The sequence below is a fragment of the Dromaius novaehollandiae genome, chromosome 9 (genome assembly GCF_036370855.1).
Source record: "Dromaius novaehollandiae isolate bDroNov1 chromosome 9, bDroNov1.hap1, whole genome shotgun sequence".
In the NCBI taxonomy this organism is placed as follows: domain Eukaryota; kingdom Metazoa; phylum Chordata; class Aves; order Casuariiformes; family Dromaiidae; genus Dromaius; species Dromaius novaehollandiae.
The window spans coordinates 13,133,397-13,153,262 of record NC_088106.1 but is presented as its reverse complement, the minus strand read 5'-3'; the positions used below and the strand labels follow the sequence as shown (position 1 = coordinate 13,153,262).

General features: G+C 40.2%; 2 protein-coding genes across 3 annotated transcripts in view; one reads left to right on the top strand and one right to left on the bottom strand.

Moving 5' to 3' along the window:
• RUBCN (rubicon autophagy regulator) overlaps positions 1–3,943 on the bottom strand; it is a 40,694-nt gene extending 36,751 nt beyond the window's left edge. The window contains exon 1 of the mRNA XM_064516756.1: positions 3,820–3,943. The gene's annotated coding sequence lies outside the window, so the exon portion shown is untranslated. The remainder of the gene's footprint in view (positions 1–3,819) is intronic.
• Positions 3,944–3,966: 23 nt separating this feature from the next.
• Positions 3,967–19,510, top strand: FYTTD1 (forty-two-three domain containing 1). Of its 2 annotated transcripts, none has more exons than XM_026093473.2 (9): positions 3,967–4,203; positions 7,545–7,676; positions 10,625–10,770; positions 11,963–12,075; positions 13,266–13,362; positions 14,494–14,555; positions 15,419–15,493; positions 16,131–16,257; positions 17,418–19,510. In XM_026093473.2, exons 1-9 carry the CDS (start codon positions 4,101–4,103, stop codon positions 17,511–17,513), a joined length of 951 nt encoding a protein of 316 aa, XP_025949258.1. In that variant the 5' UTR covers positions 3,967–4,100; the 3' UTR covers positions 17,514–19,510. The 2 variants fall into 2 exon arrangements, with proteins under 2 accessions (XP_025949258.1, XP_025949259.1); XM_026093474.2 differs by lacking the exon at positions 3,967–4,203 and adding an exon at positions 7,016–7,220.
• The last annotated feature ends 356 nt before the right edge of the window (positions 19,511–19,866 follow it).

Sequence of the window (19,866 nt, the reverse complement as noted above, 5' to 3'; positions counted from 1 at the left end):
AAGACACACATCTTCACTTGAAACATTTTTAAGACTTACTGTGTTGCTTATCTTACTGGTACGGTACTTCAGCAGGATTTGGGGACACGGGGTTTTACACTGCTATTCTTAGAGAAATAACAACAACAACGCATTTCTCAGAAGGGAAAATCAGTCACTTAACAAAGGGACTGGGACTCCCCAAGCATCCTACTCATCATACACAACTGCAGAACAACAGCTTCCAGCATGATCTGTTGGACAGAACATTTCTTGCGTAGAACCTACTCCACTGCGATCGCACGGGTTAAATGCGCTGGCTGTACGTGACGTGTTTGGTATCAGGGCATCAGACGATGCATTAACTGTCACATTAAAGTTCTGGAGAAAATCAACTCATGGAGACTGTATTGTAAGATCACTGTTAAATGATCATGCCTGGTGAAAATGAGCATGCAAATTTGGTAAGTCTAATATAATTCCTAAATCAGGAATCACAAAATTCTTCTAGTTCTGAATGTCAAAAGTAGGCTGGATTTCACTAAATAGGAATTTTCAAATTTCATTTAAAACCTCTTCAGAGAAATCTCCATTTTCCCCTGCTTCATCATGCTATTTTGCATAGTTTACTAACATACATTATTTAACACAGATAATATTTAACTATTGTCAAGGCCTGTGACAATTTACATATCATGTAAAAAATCATTCCATCAAAAATAAGTCTGACCATACAGAGCCTATAGTCATGCACACATCTGTTAGCTTATATGACTGAGCTGCAACTAAACTGGAGGATAATCTCCCAATTTATACTACAGCGTAAAATTTGAGGAGTGCCAATAGAAAACAACAAATTTAAGTGTATGAGAGCAGATCTTTTTGCTAAACAGTAGTGGAATTTGGAGCCTCAAAGGCCAGGTTTCTGTTTGGGGAATATTTGGGTGACATCATGTCAGGTTTTGACCCTGTGTAATTTCTTTCCATACAAAAAGTACCTCACGGAGAAGGCAGAATTGGCAATCATTGGTGGATGCCAGACAACTCCATGTTAGGAATAAGGTACTATTTCTAATAAAGGCTGTATCTGTGTCTTGGAAAAAACACCCAAGGAAAGCAGAGACCTCCTTTGGAAGATGCACTTTAACAGATCATATATTTCTGGGATCAACGCAGGTGTGATATTCCACAGCCTGTGACATACAGATTGGATGAGATAGTCCCCTCTGGCTTTAAATCTATGAGTGCATTTAGTACCTGATTCTTTGGGTGTGGTTTCTGCTTGGTAATTGTAACAGCTCCTCCAGAGAATTTCAACCATGATGTTTAACAGGTAACACCTAGTATGTAACTCCTCCACGATGTACCATAACAAGAGGGATTACTGGACAGCCAAGCCCTGGTGTCTCATTTCTGAGGGGGCAACGGGTGCTCAAGAAAAGACTGGGAAGGAAAAGAGCCAGCTCCAACATGGACTACAGCCTGGGGAAGCTTCAGACATACTGTCTCCCTATAGTGGGATACAAACTCAGGAGGACTGCATAGCATTACAGTAAGTGAAAAAAGGTGTTAGTTGTGCAGACTGAAGTGAATAAAAGAGAGATACAAAATTATTCAAATATACCAATGTGTTGACACACATTACTATAAGAGAAAAACATGACTGTATTCTCAAAGACATTGAGAGTTGGAACATGGTTGGGGGAGACCAAAAAATAGTCTGGGACAGAACCAAGTTTTGTATATGGTTAAAGTACTAGTCCTTGTAATCGTCAGTGCCACATGGAGCCGCTGTCACTTGGCTAGAAGCTGACATGTTCCTGACAGCTAGACAGAAATACAAGAGCTGCTGTCTGCTTTGCAGCCTACATGATCCCTACATTATTTTGGCCATTTGGGGCTCTGAAGAAACAAATACTCTTCAGGAACAGAACCTTTCTTTGATTTTCTCTTGTGCTGAGCAACAGACTGCTGGTATCTTGTTTTGATAAGAAATGCCACCAACTGATGTGGTACAATCTGCATTTTGTCTGTCTTCCACCTGTCATGAGGGCAGGCAGCATCTGTCACCTTTACAGCTAGCATATTTGCTGTTGGTTAAACAGAGCATTTGTTTATCAGTGTGACACAGTCACCAGATGGAGCTGCACCCCATAGTGTCACAGATATGTGGTTTAAAATTTTACAAAAAGTGTGACATTTGATTTTGTCACCTCTAATATTGGTATTTATTGGTAACTTTGTAGTAGCATCTTCCCTTTAGAAATATAACCTTTGAAAACCTCAAGTCCACTGATATTAATATCTGAAGGAAAACGCAACTTTCAGATCTGTGACTCCAAGACTCAGTGTTTGAAATTATGCTGCACATGGAGAATACTCAGAAGAAAGTGAGAAAGTGAGTGAGAACTCACAGCCTCCTGCACTCATCACAGGCTCCTCTTGCTTGGATGAAGAGAAAATCTATCACAAGTTGAAGATGTCTTATGTCATTGATTGAGCCATTCTCTTCTATCCAGTAGAAAGCAGCAAGAGAAACATCCAGAATCATTTTATTTGCCTTATTTTAAAAGGGGAGAGATGCATAAAGAGTGTAAATGGTTAGTACAAAGCCTCGCTACTCATCTGTACTACAGTACACAGCAGAGACGAGAAAGCCTCAGCTGCTCCTGTGATTCTTGCTTTTCACGATTATACTTCTAGAAAGATCTCAAATTATGCAGTTAAGAGACAAAGTTATCCTCTGGTCATGGTGGAAACCCTACACTGAACACCAAGGGCAAGGGAAGTCAGCTTTTGAATGGCAGCCTGAACACAACTCCAGGAGAAAACATGAGAGATATGGACAGTAATACAAGATGACCATTGTGAATAGGGGAAGTGGATAAGGATTTTCCTTTCAGCATTTATTGCCTGGTTTATGAAGGAAATCTGGCTTACATGACCATACTGCCTGCCCATCTGCTCCTTCCCTTAGTATCTTTTGAACTCATTGACCAATTTCAGCCAAATTTGAGCAAGATGCAGAGATTTCAAAGATAATTACAATCGCTTAAGTTTAATAAAGACAGTGGCTGGATGGGGGAAAGAAGTGCCACTGAATGAAGTGCCACCGAATGGAAAGAGATCCCAGCCCTGACACAACTCGTTTAGCAGCACACAGCTCGCTTCTTGGTGTTTGTGTACGGCTGAACTATCAGCAATGCACACAGCCCCAAATAATGCAAATACACAGAAAAAACAGGCTTCACGAGTTTTCTTGTTCAAAAAACAAGTTGTTCCTATTTTCTTCTGAATTTCTGAATCATGTGATTCTGCAAAAAGCTGGAGAACATAACAACTCTGGAAAGAACCCAAAGAGGATAAAAAGTCAATAAACAGTCTGTTTCAATTTTAAATGCCAGTTTTAAGCCTGCTGCGTAGTATTTTGGGACCAGAATCTACTTTTGAATCCCGATGTTTGAAGACATAAATCTGTAAGAAACTCGGCTGCGTTAGCATTGCTGTTTATAGAACGAGCTATGTGTCTTCATCGCATCGGAGCTGTAGGCAAGGGCACTTCGAGAAGCCGGACGCACTCTGCACTACCCGGCAGCCACCCGGCCATCAGTCGGCTCCGCGGCCAGCCAGTGACTTCACACCCTGCGGCAAGGGAGCGTCGCCACGTGCCCCGAGCCACCGTGAGCCACCCTCGGCAGCAGCGTGGCTCTCCGACGCCGCGGCATCGCGCCCCTTCGCCCCCTCCTCGGCGAGGACGGGCGCCCGCGGCCCAGGCCCGGCGCCCAGACTCGGCGTCCACCACCGCAGGGGCCGCGCGCCCCGGCCCCCGCCCCGCTGTACCTTCTCCTCCCGGCCGGTAGGGAGCGGCGCACCGCTTCCCGCACAGCGGTGGGCGGCAGCGAAGGCAGCTCCTCTCCTCGGCGCAGGCGCCCGCTCCCCGGGCTGATGGAGGGTTACTGCGCATGCGCGGGAGACGCAGGGCAGGGGACGCCCTAGCGATGCCCGCGGCTGGGGCGGAGGAGGGTTGCGGCGCATGCGCCGCCGCACCCTGCGCATGCGCATGCCTCGCTCGCTGTTGGCTGAGGCGGTGAGGGGAGGAGGCGGTGGTCCTGCGGGAAGCCATGAGTGGGTTCGGGGCTGTGAAGCCGCTTTCGGGCTCCTCGGCTGCGGCGGGGGCCCGGAACGGCAGCAGTGACAGCCTGGAGAAGATCGACATGTCTCTCGGTGAGGGGATCGCCTCGGGCCTGGCGCCCTGGCGGAGGGAGCGGAGGGGCGCGGGCTGAACCAAGTACCAGCACTCGGGGGGTGGGGGGAGCGCGGTCCGAAACGAACCAACCGGGGTTTGCCGGGCTGCAGCGCGGACGGAACCAACGGTGAGATCTAGGGGGGGCGGACTGCGCCAAGTGAGGCGGGGGAGGGGGCAGGGCCCTACCATCTCCGGAGCGCGGCGGGGGGGAGGCGGAGTGCGAGTAGGGCGCGATCTCCGAGGGGGCCCGCGGGAGGCGAGGCGGGTCGGGCCGGGCCCTGGGCGCCCGGTGCCCACGGGCCGGGCTCGGTTCAGCCGGTGGGTCCTTTTGTTCCACCGGCTGCCCGGAGCAGGCCCCGTGGCGGTGGCCCCGGCCCTGGGGAGCCTCCCGGGCCTGCCCGGCGCAGTTCCGGCGCCCTCCCCTCTGCTCCCGCCAGGTGTTGAGGCGGGTGGCAGCGGGTCTCTCTTGTGTCACCGCTGAAGTAGTTTCTCGGTCAAATTAAGCATGATGTTGCCTGTACCTAGTAGTTTCCTGTGAAAATCTGGCAAAGACCCCCAGCTTTCCCTTGTGGAGTGTCTTTCTAATGGAGAGCGTGTGTGTTCACACACTTTTTTTCTTTCAAAGACGTGAAAATGCAATAAAGTCTTCTCCCTACCCTCCAGCTGGTTGTTTGCGTTAGGAAGTCACACGGCCTGGTAAAAGATCTGTGGAGCTGCCTCTCAGTGGTATTTGAGAGCCTGACGTCCGTACCGTGCACATCCCCGGGGGTGCCTCGGGCTAGCTTCTGCCCTGAGCCCCTGTAACATTTGGGAGCACATTCCAGGCACATGTCTTCCAGTTTAGTTTTACCCAGAAAGAATTGGGGTTGAGTGCTCCGAGCCTGCTCCATGACGCTACCAAAGCATGGTAGATAGGTATCATTAGGAGGCTTGCTTCAAGAAGTGGATTCGTGATTTGGATTAGAGAGTTGATGTAGACTCAACGTTTGTGGCTCAGCTTAAAATAAATGGATTTTCCGTTTGTTGATGGTCCAAAAGAGTTTTTTTTGTTTTGGCCGTGGACGTAATTTGGGAGATCATGTGCAGAGTTTTTCTGAACACGGAGTAGCATTATTGTTTTCATATAAATTTATTTTTATTTATAGTATAGCATGCTGAATCAGTGTGTTTCCAAGGTTACCAAAACTAAGACTCATTGATTCTGAGTAGCTAGTTCTATCTTCATGTATTCTAATGTTTTTTAAGCCATATTCCTTTGAGTAAGTCACAAGCAGGTTTCTGGACACTGACTAATACTGGATTGCAAATAACTTTTGCAGGCGTCATAGATGACGCTGTATTTAAAAGGCTGTTGTGGGTGTGGATATCCCTTAACTTCTTTAGTTGAAGAGTAACTTGCATGAAGACAATGTCATACATGCCTTCTGTTGCCAAGTCAACACCATGCTCTCTACTGTGCGATTTGTAGTAAGCAAAGATTACATGCAATCCCACATCTGTCATGATATCAATAAAGTTGACATAATGATCTGGGGAATCCTAAGATCTAGATCTTAATATTGAGTATCTGGTCATGTATTAACAAAGATTAAAGCTATTTTTGTTGCTAATGTGTTATAGTGTAACTCATCTGAGGCTAAGCTTCCAACTTGATAATATTTCCAGATTAAAACTACAGCTAGAACAGAAGAATAATCTCTGATCTCAGGCAAGATAGGAGAATGCTTCAGGCTGTCTCACTTGACAAACATAGAATGTCCCAGTTATCTTTCATTTCCCAAAATAAGAGAATGGATGAACCTTAAGTTTTTTTGTGTAAAAACTTGCAACCTTCTATACAGCAATAAGTTTTCATTTTGCAAGAATTGGTTTTAAGCAGAAACGGATGATCTAGGAAACTAGGATCCACACTCTTGGCATGTAGTGTTTCATATCACAGGTACATAGGAGTGGAAGTACCCATTAGGCAGAATTACACATTCCATCCTAAAAGGTTGAGAAGGTTTATTTCTTTGCTCAGTGTCACTTTATTAGTGGTGTTAAGTTCAAGCAATGCTGGTGGCTGAACACCGCTGTTGTCGGTGATAGCTTGTACTGTTTTTGAACTGCAGACTGTTTTGAAGTGTCTTTGGTTTCCTTTGTTGTATAAAAAGGATAGCTTGGGAATCCCTGGACTAGGGATGATCCCTCTGGTAAAGAAGATTCTGTAGACATCAAACCTTGAGTGACTTGTGTCTCTATTCCTTACCCTAAAGATTTTTTTCCTAGTACTCAATCATTTTTGCAGCAAAGTAAGCTGATTTACTCCTAGCATTACTTCAGTGGGATGCAAAACATTTGATAATATTTTGTGATTTCTTTCATTATTATTTTCTTTGTTCTACCCTATCCAAGTCCATTTCAACTCTTAAATTTAGTAGCTCTCTTCCAGTCTCTCCCTGAGTCAAAAAGTCCACATCTCTGTGGTAGCTCTCTGTCGCAACATTATATTTGTATCAGTTGTGCTGCCAAGATCTAGATGCAATGAAGTAAAATTTGACATTTTCTTTTATGCTGTTTTTATAAGCTAGCCAGCATTCAAATAAACGCATACTACAGCATTGCTGTAGTCTTATCTCCCAAGCCACCCACCTGATCAGTGGAGGAAATAAAACTGGTATGACATCACCTGTTTGTGACAAACTTGCTGTTTACTTTTCATCAGTTTATTGTTTTATACATATTCTCAAACTGATTAATAACCTGTTCCACATTGTTTTCCAGGATGATAGGTAAGATGATTGGTTTGGTTTGCAGATCCGTGAGGGAGAGAGGTCTTGCTTGCTTTTCTTCCTAATGATCTGGACCTCAGTGAGCTTATGAAGATAACTGATTGCCCGAGTTCTCTCTACATGACATTCTTTAGTACCTTCGGATGAAAGAACTGAGACTTGAGCTGACATTTTGTCTGGAATTTGGAAAGTGGGAGTGAGATGGGGCTACCTTTTCTTTAAAGGTAGTATACAAAAACTAACAGTCATTAGATTTAAAATTTAATGCTGGACTAAATGACACAAGTATTCAAGCATCTTGAATATTCTGAATGAATATAACCGCTTGTCTTTCTGCTGGGGCACTATATTATAAAATAAGTACTGTAAGACTCAGGGGGTCTGGATGTTTTATAGAGATAATATTTCTGGAACCTTAATTGTATGTGCTGGCTTTGCAAGATTAACTGGTCTGTTTCACACAACTGCAAGCTGCTAGTTTTTTTTCTTTAGAGCTGGAATATGTCTGCAGAGTATTGAATCGTTTTTTTCTCCCCTCCCCCTTACAGATGATATAATCAAACTGAATAAAAAAGAAGAGCGAAAGCAGTATTCCCCCAAAATGAAAAGGGGTCTTCAGCAGAATCGAACTCGGCAGTTCAGGACACCAGGCTCCAAGTGGGGAATCCAGCAGCAGAAAGGTACGTATGTCAAACATAATGTGGGCTGCACAATAATTTTGTGAGCTGAAATATAACCTAGTGAAAATGTATGGATTGACGTGGTCAATTCAGCTGTCCTTCAAATAGTGCCATATACAGTTCTGACTGTAATTCTGTTCTTTGTGATCCATTTATATTTGGCTTTGTACCTGATTCAGTGTGAAAACAGCATTGATACATTTGGCCAACAGGGAGTATAGATCTTCTCCTTCAAGGAAGGATTGGCTTTCACTCCGATTTTTTATTTTAATTTGGGAAACTGTGTTGATAATTTGTCCCTCCTCAGAAATAGGTAGAAAGAGTGCTGATGTCAGACTCTCTAGATTAGGAAACAGGGAGGCCTTGCCAGTCCTCAGAGCTTTGTGCAAAAGAGCCAGCATATTTGTATTTGCTAGGTCAAATTTTCTTAGTAGGCCTCTCAAAAAAATCTATTACTGCAGACTGTAGTGCTGCCTCTGGGATATACGAAGGGATAGTCCAGGGTGTCTGAATCAGCTATTCTGGTTAAGACCTTGGGCTGCAAAGGAAGTACCGTGTCAGGTTTCTTAAACCCATGCTCATGCGGTAGAGTAGAAAAGTGGGGAAAAAATAGTAGAGGAGGAGTGATGAGGGGAAGAGTGCACAGTAACAACTTATTGTAGATTCCCTGAGTAACTCTCAGCTTTTTCAATAAACAGGATTCACATTCTAAAATGATTCTCAGGTGTTAGTCCAGTAAACTAGCACTTGCTGAAGTAATGACTGCTTTTGCTTTATGTTTAAGTTTAAAAAGTACTTTTTCAGCACTGGATGATAAAAAATATGGAAAAAATACTGTCTAATCAAAAAGCTTACCACTTCAGTCCAATTTAATGAGGTGTTTAAGCTAATATACGCAATTTTTTTTCTTTAGTGTCAAAATGCACATCTTCCTAAAATGCTGGTGTATTCACAGTAATCTCCATTCTAACTTTATCATTGCTTAATATTTGTTCTAGCAGCAGGCCTTGTTTAGTATCCTATATAAAAATGACTTTTGGGAGTGATGGAATGTCCTGTGGCTTAGGGCTCCAGAAATGTCTTACTTTTTATACAGGCAACCATGGAAGCGTTACTTAATTCGTGTATCTTTTGTAAATTGGTGACAGTCGAGGAAAATGTTTGAGATTCCTCAGCCTTAGTGTAAAAATATTTGTGGAGATGAAAGAGTAAGTGATTTTAAGTGGTAGATAATCAAATATGTAAATTTAAAATGCAAATATAAAAAATATAAAATTATATAAATATAAATATTAAATATAAAATGCAAATATAAAATTCTAAATACAATTGTGTTGACTGATACTTTCATTTCTTGAAATTCTCCCTTGCTGACTGCCTTCCTTCTAGGAAAAGTGAAATGTTTTTTGCAAAATTGCCAAATTTGTGACATGTTATAACATTGTGAATAGCTTTAACTACTCCCTCCTATACAGCTCGGCATGTTTCCTGCCATTGAAAGCAAACTCTTTTATTTCACTTTGAACAAAAGATATCATCAAATAGTTTTTCTGAGAATTTTGGTTATTACTTGTTTATGACCAATAGATTTATTGCTGCTCCATTGCCACTGAAGTTACTGATAGGTGGCAACTCCTCTGTTGTTTGTAGTCAGCTGCAGAAACCACAAATGATCAGCAGCATTCAATTCTCTCTGCTTTTAGAAATGGCTGCCAAACCCTTTAGAAAGGCGGAGGAACTTGAGCTGGGACTCTTTTAAAGTTTTGGGGGAGAAGCAGGGAGGAGAACATTGTTCATTTAAATAAAAGTTGTCCTTTGTGATACACATAATGCAACTGGGAAAAACCCTGGACAGTCTGAGCTACCTTTGAAATTGTCACTTTGAGCAGAGGTTGGTCCAGAGAGTTTTTGAGCTCCTTTGCAGCCTGAATAACTCTGTTTCTCAGCTTTTCGACTCTGAAAGAAGAGCATTTGCTGCCAGTCCACATAGCAGTGCCTCAACTGCAAATTTACTCAGTCTAGGTTCTCATCAATGAATTACCGGATATCATGGCTCCTCTCTCATAAAGAGGCAGAGATTTATCATCAGTGCTATAAATCAGATATGTCAAGCTGGATGTGTGTGCCTCTTGCTATAGAGCTGTCATCTTATTCTGAAATTTAACCTGAAATTCTCTGAGGTTCTGGGGGTTGTGATATTTTGGAGAGAAACTGAAACATGGTCTACTTTCATAGCGTGAAGCTACATGGCTCCAGACAGGGTTAACCAAACTCTTGTAACTAGAAATTTGAGACGTTAATGCTATGGACCATGGGTTCGCAAATGTTTTATATTCAAAGACTACTGTCAGGTCTCAGTTTCTTCCAGACCACTGTGCAAATTTCTAATTGAAAACACTGTAATTGTGATGTAAGTTGTATACTTCTTAATATGGTTTTGTGGGCAGCTTGCTATGTTCTTTTTTCTTAAGCCAAGTCTTGGGAACCGCTGATCTAAATAAATAAGCTTGGAAGTCAGGTTTTTTGGGGTTTGGTTTTTTTTAAGCTGGTAATTTAAAGCTTCCTGGATGGCTGGGGAGCTGGATCATTTTATTAGTATTATTAGGCACTTGATTAGGGGTCATTTGGGATTTTATTGATGGTTTTCTATGACAGAATGGATTCTAAATTGTCCCTACACAAATGCCAAATAATAATATTTTCAGCAGAAATTAATGTAGTGAAGTAGAGCAAAACTGTGATCTGTATGCGAAGCTGATTATTGTGCTAGGTTTAGGGCCAGACCTGCTAAATTAACTAAATGACCAAATTGTTTGCAAATGTAGTAATAGCTTCTTCTTTAAGGCGTAAAGTATGCAGCCAGATAACTTGAATTGTCTGCCTGCCATCTTAAAGCAATAACCTTTTTCCTTCAATAAGAGTTGTTGAACACTTTATCCTTATTGCAGGTTATGGTAAAAATCGTTTGGGACGCAGAAAGAAGGTAGCAGGGAAGAAGCGTTCTTATGGAGTTATAACCGGCTTGGCAGCCAAGAAAGCGATGGGTTCACGCAAAGGAATTAGTCCTCTGAACAGACAGCCGCTTAGTGAGAAGGTAATTAGTGCAATTTTAGTGGTTCATATAATTGTCCACATTAGGTGTAACCCTGACTTTGCTAAAAGTATGGACAGATTAAAAATACAGAACACATACTTCAGAATAATCCTACTTAGAAATGTTCTCATATGCTGGTTCTATAATGATTGCATAGGCATCTGGTACAACCTTTTATTAAATCAGTGATGACAAGTGTTGCCTGAGTTCTTGTTTGTTTTGTGGAGGATGTCTAATGACCAGGCCTGAATGTACTTAAAACTACTTAAAGGTGTTTGAACACTTAATTGAATTGCAAATCATGAAGATCTTAGTGCAGGAGTATGTGCAAAGGGTACTTGGAGGTAATTACTTTATTTCTACAAGTAAAGCTCAGGCTCACAGATCAGGATTTTTTTGTGTGTGTGTTTTACATTGCTTTATGACAAACCAGTGATGCAGCAAACATGCAGGTGCTAAGCATGTACCTCTTATAAAAATGGAAGTTTTGCAAAATACTTGCCACTCTCAACAGACTCCCTCTGCCTCCTTCCAGTGTATTGTTTCCTGCTCCATCTAATCAAGTATTGTAGAGTTTGGATTGCATTGTGGTTTATTTGTGAAGAAGAGTAATTTTAAAGGTGTGTGGAGCATCTATATTGTCAGTTATATGTAGGGAGATAATGAAAAAGTAGCCACTAAACTCTGCTTTTTATGGCCTGATAAGGAGGGAATATATAATTTGTGAAAGTGCAGACCATTTTTAAACTATACTGCATTGTGATAGGTAGGCAAAATCAAACATATTCTATATGCAGTTTAAAAATCAAAACTGAAGAAAAAGTTTTAATGCCATGAAATCTGGAAAAGCTTGAAACAGCAAAGACATTTTTTAAGCCTCCTAGAGCTGCTTGTAATATCTTCAGGAAAACACAACAAAACATAGTCTTTTGAATTTCTCATATGATTTTGAGCAAACAGGTTTAAGCACACGCAATTATTTTATACAGGAGGGAAATGCTGAATCAGAGTGGCTCTAATTTAGTCTGTTTATTACCTAATTCATGAAGTATTTCTACTTTTTTTTTCCTTAAAATAGAAAGGGACCCAATAAAAGTAAGTGTATATTCAGGTTATAGCCATATGGTTCCCAATTCTATTTTGTGTGTGTGTATACATTAAATATGTATGCATTATATCTTTTTTGTTTAAGAATGCACAGCGGAATTATCCAGTTTTGAAAAAGAAAACGACCCTGCAGAGACAATCTGAAATGCAGAGAAAACAAACACCAGCCCTCAGGAGGCCTGTCCCACTAAACAGAAGGTAAAATATCAAAGTCTCCTTTCTAAACTCTTCTTAATAACTTTCTGTGGTGGGTTTTGTTTCTGACAGGACTGACTCCATGAAAAGATGGCAGGTACTGGAGTAGTAATAGGGTAAAACTTCTTATGCTGATAGTCGTGACAAATTTGAAAGCTGAGCATGGGAGAAACATGGTCTCAGATACAAAGCCAGGTATTTATCATTGTGTGGAGCACCCAGGAAATACCTTTATTTGTGAAAAACTAGTACTCTGCCTTCATTTAAAGCATAGACAGTCCATATGAAAACGGCCAAGTTATGGATTTCTATAGCTTTGAAGTGACAACCATGATTTAATTTCTAAGCAAAATACCTTTATGGAAGCTGGTGCCATCTTCAGTTTCGTGGAGGCCATTGCATGTTTTATTTGTATCAGAATTAACCTGTTTCTGTTATACTGCAGCTAAACTGCCTTCCATGATGAAAATATTCACTATGTGATTGTATTGAGGAAACTGTAAATGAAACTTGTTCATAGTTCCCATTCAGTCCATTGTCCATAATCTGGGCTAGGGGTTAACAGCTAAGAGTCTCGCTGGAAATGGTTTTGACAAATGAACTGTAATAGCTTAACTATCAGCTTTGGTTCTTTGGGGGAAGGATGTTAATCTTACTCTGTTTACACATTAGGCTGTTTCTCTTAGAGGCTAGAGCACGCCTGAAATGGACTGGGCTGGTGTGCTAGGCAGGATGCTCTGCAGAGGCATAGTGAGCAACTCTGAACTTTTTAATACCAGCTCAAATTGTAATATGTTTAGGCAGAAAATTCTGTTCTGAATTGTGATGCTCCTTTTCTTTTTTTTTTTTCCCCCCCCCCCCCTTCCAGTTAGCAATCTCTAAAGTACTGGAGGATATTGAGCAAAGTGAAAAAGCAGAATTAGTGACTTTACTGTTCTATGATGTAAGCACAGGAATCCTAGATCTCTGTGTAACAGAAGTGATTTCTCAATTCAAGATGAATTGTAGTTATGACTAAATGTGTTTCATTCCTAGTGGATGAGAAACTTATTGTAACTGAAATATCTAGTCTCAAAGAGGTAGCATTGCAGTGTCCTTAGAAATGTGTTGCGCAGTTTCTTGACTTTCATAGTGGTCTTTTTAAAATGTTACTTATGGGAGCCTATAACAACTATGTTTTATAAATATTACAGGAATAGCATACAATCCACTTTTGCCAGAATTGGAAACAAACTAAATCAACAGAAAGACACTCGTCAAGCAACTTTCCTGTTTAGAAGGGGCCTGAAGGTAATAAAAATTACTTAAATAAAAGTTGTGCCACAGATTCTAAGCTAACCTACATAATACAACTGCCATTAATGAAACAACTCCAAATATCAGATCTGAGGAGAAACTTCAAGTGACCTGTAAATTAGGCACATATTTTTCTGGGGAAATATACTCATTCTCCTCAGTTATTGTAACACTTTAGTTTTGCTTCCTATTCCAGTGTAACTGAATTATTCTGAGGGTCATGGAACTTGTCTGAGTGTTTGAGAATAGTTGCAAGCTATTACTTTTTCCTCTTACAAGTAAATGCTTGAAAACTGCACATTGCTTTTTAAATTTGCTTTCAGGTGAAGGAGGGAACAGAAGTATATTTTAGAATTCTGATTATGTCTGCCTTATCTGCATATAAAATGGCTTTTAGTTCCTTTGAGTAAGATGAAGTAAATAGGAGGGTGTGTATTGAATGGTAGTGGTGCTCTTGGTTTTCATTTGTGCCTTCATTCTATATCTGCAGTCATTGTGGCTGCATGTAGCTGCCACCTTCCATCCACATATATTGCAGAATTGGGAATTACAGACAGGATCAGGAGGGAGAATAATGAAACCAAACTCCTTTAAAAAGGATGTAGAACTTAATGACATAGTGAATATTATGTATGTTAAAATTGATCAGATTAGGAACTACCCATGTTTTTCTTACTGGCCTGATAACATTTGGGTGTATCGTGGTAAAGTGTGTGTTTTCTGAGGCAGTCCTTAAGTCTTTCCTGTTCTGACCACCTCCCAGTATTTCTTCTCTAAAGTTGCCTATCTGTAAGGATGTATGTGTGATTTCTCATTTCTACCCTTGATTTCCTGTTTTCTTTCCTATGACTGCAGATGAACCCTCTCCTTCATCTCTTTATTGCTTAAGTTACTGTCATCGATGATTAATTCAAAATCATTTTATATTCTTAAAGTTATTTCCTTCCAATATCTTATGAAGGTAATAGGATAGTTATCTTTGAAGTACCTCTGAAAGTACAGCCCAGTTTGTACAAAATGTACAAACATCTCTAAACTTGTGTTTTTGAACTGCTGTATTTCCAGCTGCTACAATGGGAGTTGAAATGGTATTTAGATCCAGTGTCTGTATTGATGTGCTTTCAGGTGCAGGCCCAAGTGCAGCCAGCAGAAGATCTAGATAATCAGACAGTAAAGAGAACTCGTCAGTAAGTATTTCGTTTGACAAACTTCAGTTTAGTTACTTGTTTGTACTACTGCTTTAGTTTTGGATCTGGCTTCTGGTCCTGGCTATGTTGATTGATTTTTTTGCCTGTAGGTATCTGAAGTGACTGGCAGTGGTCTTCTCCCCGTTTTTCCCAGTTGTTTCCTAAAGTATCTTCTAAGTTAACCAAGATGTGTTTGTTTGCATAAGGTGCTCCCAAGAATGAAGAAGAAGGTGCTAGCTAGATAGATTAGTCACTAACACTCATGAATACTGTGTGGACTAGGAGAAAAATTCAAATGTCAGCGCTCTCCTAAGCTCTTCATGTAATTTCCATTCTCTCTAATACATGTATAGAGTTTATGAAGCAGTTTAAAAATATGTGAGACAGGCCATACAATACTTCCTCAATACACTTCTCATATAATTCTCTGCTTGCTAGGCTCTTTCAGACTTGGTTGCTGGTAACACAACAGGTTGAGTAAGCAGCATATGCCACAGAACTGTAGTCTGTCACCTTTGATGTGCTCTGAAGGCCAATTTGGCCACATGTGTGGCAAGCAAAAGTGACTGTTTTAAAAAATATAAACAATTTGATCAATGCAGCAGTATTGGTACATCTTGCCAGCATGTGATGTAGGGTTTACCTGAACAGGCTTAGATAATGTAGAGGATACCGAAGTCAGTAGCCAGCTTCTCATACCTTTTCATATGCAGATTGTTTGCCTGCATGCGGTCTTTGTGCTGGCCCATATTATGAAAGCTTATACATTCCTTATTAGCCAATGTTTGGGACACACATTTAAAGATGCAAAAGTGTTGCTGAAATTTTGATTGGGATAAGTGATTTCTGTGTTTTCCAACTAGATGGCGAACTTCTACCACAAGTGGAGGGATTCTGACTGTATCTATTGACAACCCAGGAGCAATCATAAATCCAATGTGCGTAATAAAACTAGTTCTAAAATGTTCTTAACATAACTGAAATCGCTATTCCTGAGCCATTTAGCAATTTCTTTGCAGATGTTATTTCAGATCAAGGTGAGTTCTTCTTGTGAAAGCTTTTAAAACTAGCCCCTTTTTGAATGTTTCTGAGCTGTGTTTGAATAACATCACAATTGGTTTTCACAAGGGACCTCCCAGTGAGGAGCTTCATGTGACATAAAGTTGAATTGTGTTGGGCTGGTAGATTTTCACCTTATCTGCCTGTTTGAAATCAGGCTGTATTGTGGCGGTTTTCTTCCCCTACTTGAATGAAAATGAATGAGCATCTAGTCGCTGAGTGATGATAATAGTTCCTTCCTGATTCATAAAGATATTTTTGGAATTGTCTTTAAAGAAAGCATTGCTGTATTTGTTTTTGAAGTTGAAGGAACTGTTGTGTATCATGATGGTCTTATAGATTAGACTTTTTTTTTTTAATTAGTAGTACTTACTCTGTAAGGAAACCTGTATCTACTTTTTTTGTATTTACAACACAGACTAATTAACAGTCAAATTTGTTATTCTATCAGCAGTAAGGCTTTATTGCTTAAAAACTCGTACTTACTATGTCTGTTTTAATGTTATTCTTTCATAGTTCCCAGAAACTACGATTAACTCGTACTCCTGTGCCCCCATTTCTGATGAAGAGGGACCAATCTGAAGAGAAGAAGATTCCCAAAGGGGTTCCTTTGCAGTTTGATATTAATAGTGTTGGAAAACAGGTAAAAGCAGATTCCTTCCTCAACTGTGGAGTAGTTCCAAGATAGATAAAAATGGCGAACCAGGCGCTTTACTCCTACTAGTGACAGAAAGAGGGAACTGGTAACTACTTCTTGTTTCCACTTCCAGTTCTTCCGCTAACTTGTTATGTAACTTCAAGCAAATATCTACACTTACTGTTCCTGCTCCTCTGGTTTAAGTCTTGCATGCCCATATGCTTTGAGTGGGATTTAAAATGCTGAATATCTCTAAAAGCCTTCTGATGTTCCTGCTGCTTGAATCAGCAAGTGAGTGTAATTCAAGGATGAGCTTCTTTTATTCATGTAACTTGCATGGAACACTGGCATCTGAATTTTGTTACTCTTCAGCTGCAACAGAGCAACTTTTGCTATGCAGTAGGCGGGGGAAAATCAAATGTAATGGTATAAAGGTTTGAGAGACAGATTTTCAGGAGTTTCGTGAAGACAGGTGAGTGGGTGCAGGAGAGAGAGAGGATCTTAGTGCTCTCACTGAAAAAATTCTGGCAGGGTGACAGAATTAGACACTGGAGAACTCAGCCACAAGACCAGGCTGTTCTTGTAATCAGCTTCTTACTGCCTTCTGCAGAAAACATGGGAAAGTCAGTCAGGATTTGTTCCTTCTGTAAAGAAATAATGTGTTGCAAATAGTTACTATTATATTGTTTAAAAAAAAAAAAAGAAAGAAAGAAATGTCAGACTAGATGCCAGTCGGCTGCCTCAACTGGATGGACTGGAAAATAACCTGTGTTAAAATGATCAGAAGCCTGCATTTGTTGAAGGTACATAGACTCTATGCTTGGAAATGAGTCTAGTGAAAGTTCCCTTTTTCAGTCTGGCCTCAGTTTAACTTTTTTGCGGTTTTTCTCTGTTCGCTTTCAGCCTTGACTTTGTACCATACGTTCTTAATGAATTCCAGTAAGCGTTAGCTGTTGATATGTACTCTATTCTGATTTCTAAATGGTGCAGGAAAGGATGAAACCAAATTAAATCAAGGCCTTTTTTTTGTTGTTGTTGTCTTAGTTAGACATGCACTTAATCAGGTGATGATACAGAATGAGGAAAGAATTATTCTTGTCTGCATTACTTTGATTAAATTAATCTAACATCTTTCAAGTGTATAGTGAAATAAATTTATTTTCCAGACAGGGATGACTTTGAATGAGCGTTTTGGGATCCTGAAGGAACAAAGAACAGCGCTATCCCAGAACAAAGGAAGCCGTTTTGTAACCGTGGGCTAACCTGTTAAATGGACTTGAGTACTGATCCCACCTACCTAAGAAACTGAGATAAAAGTGGGCAGAAGAATACAGCATACGTCACTGAAATTCTCCAGACTTCTTGCCAAGATAGTGGCAGAGCTGACTATTACTTTTACTTTGAACAGTAAAAGACATGATGCCCTGGGGTGAAAAAGTGGGGAAACCAATCTGCTGGAGTGGCACCATGATCTGGTTGAAAAAGATTTTGTTGCCCAGCTGATGACAAACCCTGATTTTGGTTCATCTTGCAACCAAAATACAAACATGAGGATAAAAGTTCGGGGGGTTTTGTTTGTTTGTTTTTTGTTTAGGAGTGCTCAGTATCTGTTCTTTGATCCCCTGCTATAGTAAAGACTGTCAGTGTTTTCATTACAATCCCATTTTTAGGGTGTTAGAGACTGCGTATAAACTTCCCTCTGGACTGCAGTTTGGCACAGAGCCTCAGTCTGTGAATACTTCTGGTAGTGATGTAGCAGCATTTTTCATGGGAGCATTGGTTGTAATTCTTTATGCTTTTGATGTTCTTTTTTTTTTTTTTTTTACCCTTTCTTGGAGACTAAATATTTTGCATCCTCATTTTTGCAAATAAAGCTGTTAGCCAAGACCCAAAATATGTAATTGGGATGGAGACTATTCTACTCTTATCCTTAAACGTGGTCCAGATCACACTGGAGGAATACTTCACAGGCAGTATGCGCATAGTTTGTTTTACAAATAGCTGAAGTTCATCAGCATCCTCTGCAAATGGAGTATGTCTGTCTCCTTTTTTTTCCCCTTAAACTTCTACTTTCTATTTCTTTTTGTAAGTTTTTTTTTTCGATAAGCTTAATGCAATAACTTCACATTTTTTTGAATAATTTTGTAGGAATAAATACAACAGTTCAGAAGAAAGTCAGTGGTATGGTAAAGTTCCTTACCTTTCCAGACACAGGATTCTCATCTTGCCCCAGGGGGTTCTCTCTGTCCCTCAGACATGGCCAGAGGCAAGCAATTTAATGGCACTTGTTTGTATATACCAAAGAGAGGTAAGATGTGAAGCTGATCAACAGTGGTCAAACATCTTCAAGTTGGCTGAAACTAGAGAAGAGCTGCTGGAATAAAGCCCTCGGTCTGCCAGCTTGTGTAAGGCATTAGGTAGGAACACAGAGTTACTTACTTAATGCCTGGTTTTATGCACCAGAATCTGAAGGATGGTGACAACTGGGGCTCCTTACTGTGAATTTGTACCATCCCTAAAAATGAAGCACCTGTTCAGAAATAACTTGCTGAAAAAATTGCTTCCAGTCCAGGAAGTGATGAACTTGTTAACACTGTTCTACAGCAATGTGATTTAGGTACAGCCACGTAAAAGGATGATTGGCTGGCTGCATCCACAAATGTTTATGGTGTGTAAAGTGGTTTTAATTACTCTTATTTTTCTTGAAGAATTTACATTTGACTTCTTACAGAGATGGTTTCCTTGCATTTTTATCTCAAATTCCAAGTTGACTAGCTGTTTCCCTGAACTTACATGTTGAAAAGCATTTGACAGTAGAAGGGCTTTCTGTCATATAGCAGTTTTAAAGTCAGAATGCATCTTTGACACTATATAGTACTTAAAACCTTATTTTTAATGTTGAAAAATATACCTTAGCAAAAACAAACTAAAAGTAATGGTGTTAAGGGTTTTTTTTTCTTAATTACTAATAGGAATTTTTTTGGAAAAAATATCCCACTGTTAGAATTTGAGTAGATAATGTGGTGTTAGTCATCCTGTTTCAGTGTATACATTTTCCATGTGCCAGGATGCAACAAAAAAATTCTTTTGCATCAACATAGATGCAAAACATTGATGCAATGCATCAAGAAATGCTAGTTTGTATTTAAGGAGAAGATGCTTTACACTGTACCTTTTGGTATTTTTTGGAGAAGTTATTACATTTGATCTATTCTGAAGCTGTTAATTTTTTTTTAAATAAAACGTTACAGGTTTCATACTTTCTTGTTCCTGTTATAACCACTTGGGCAATATATTGGTTATATAAATGTTCTGATATCCTTCAAGGGGTTGTTAATGATTAAATCGTCATTAAATATCTGAAGAATATACCAAAAATTAGTCTAATTTAAAGAGAGTTTACACTCATTTCCAGCTTAGTATTCTGAAAAATGAGCACTTGCTGCACTGGTACTGTATAAGCTCACTTGCATTTGAAAAATATGTTAATAGCTGATGTTTTTAGTGGCACTGTCTGACGTAGTGGTTTGGTCCCATTGTAGTACCAGATACCTTAATCTGGCAGATCATATTCTGGTTTTCATATTGCTGTGACATGTCTCGGTAATAGGAGGT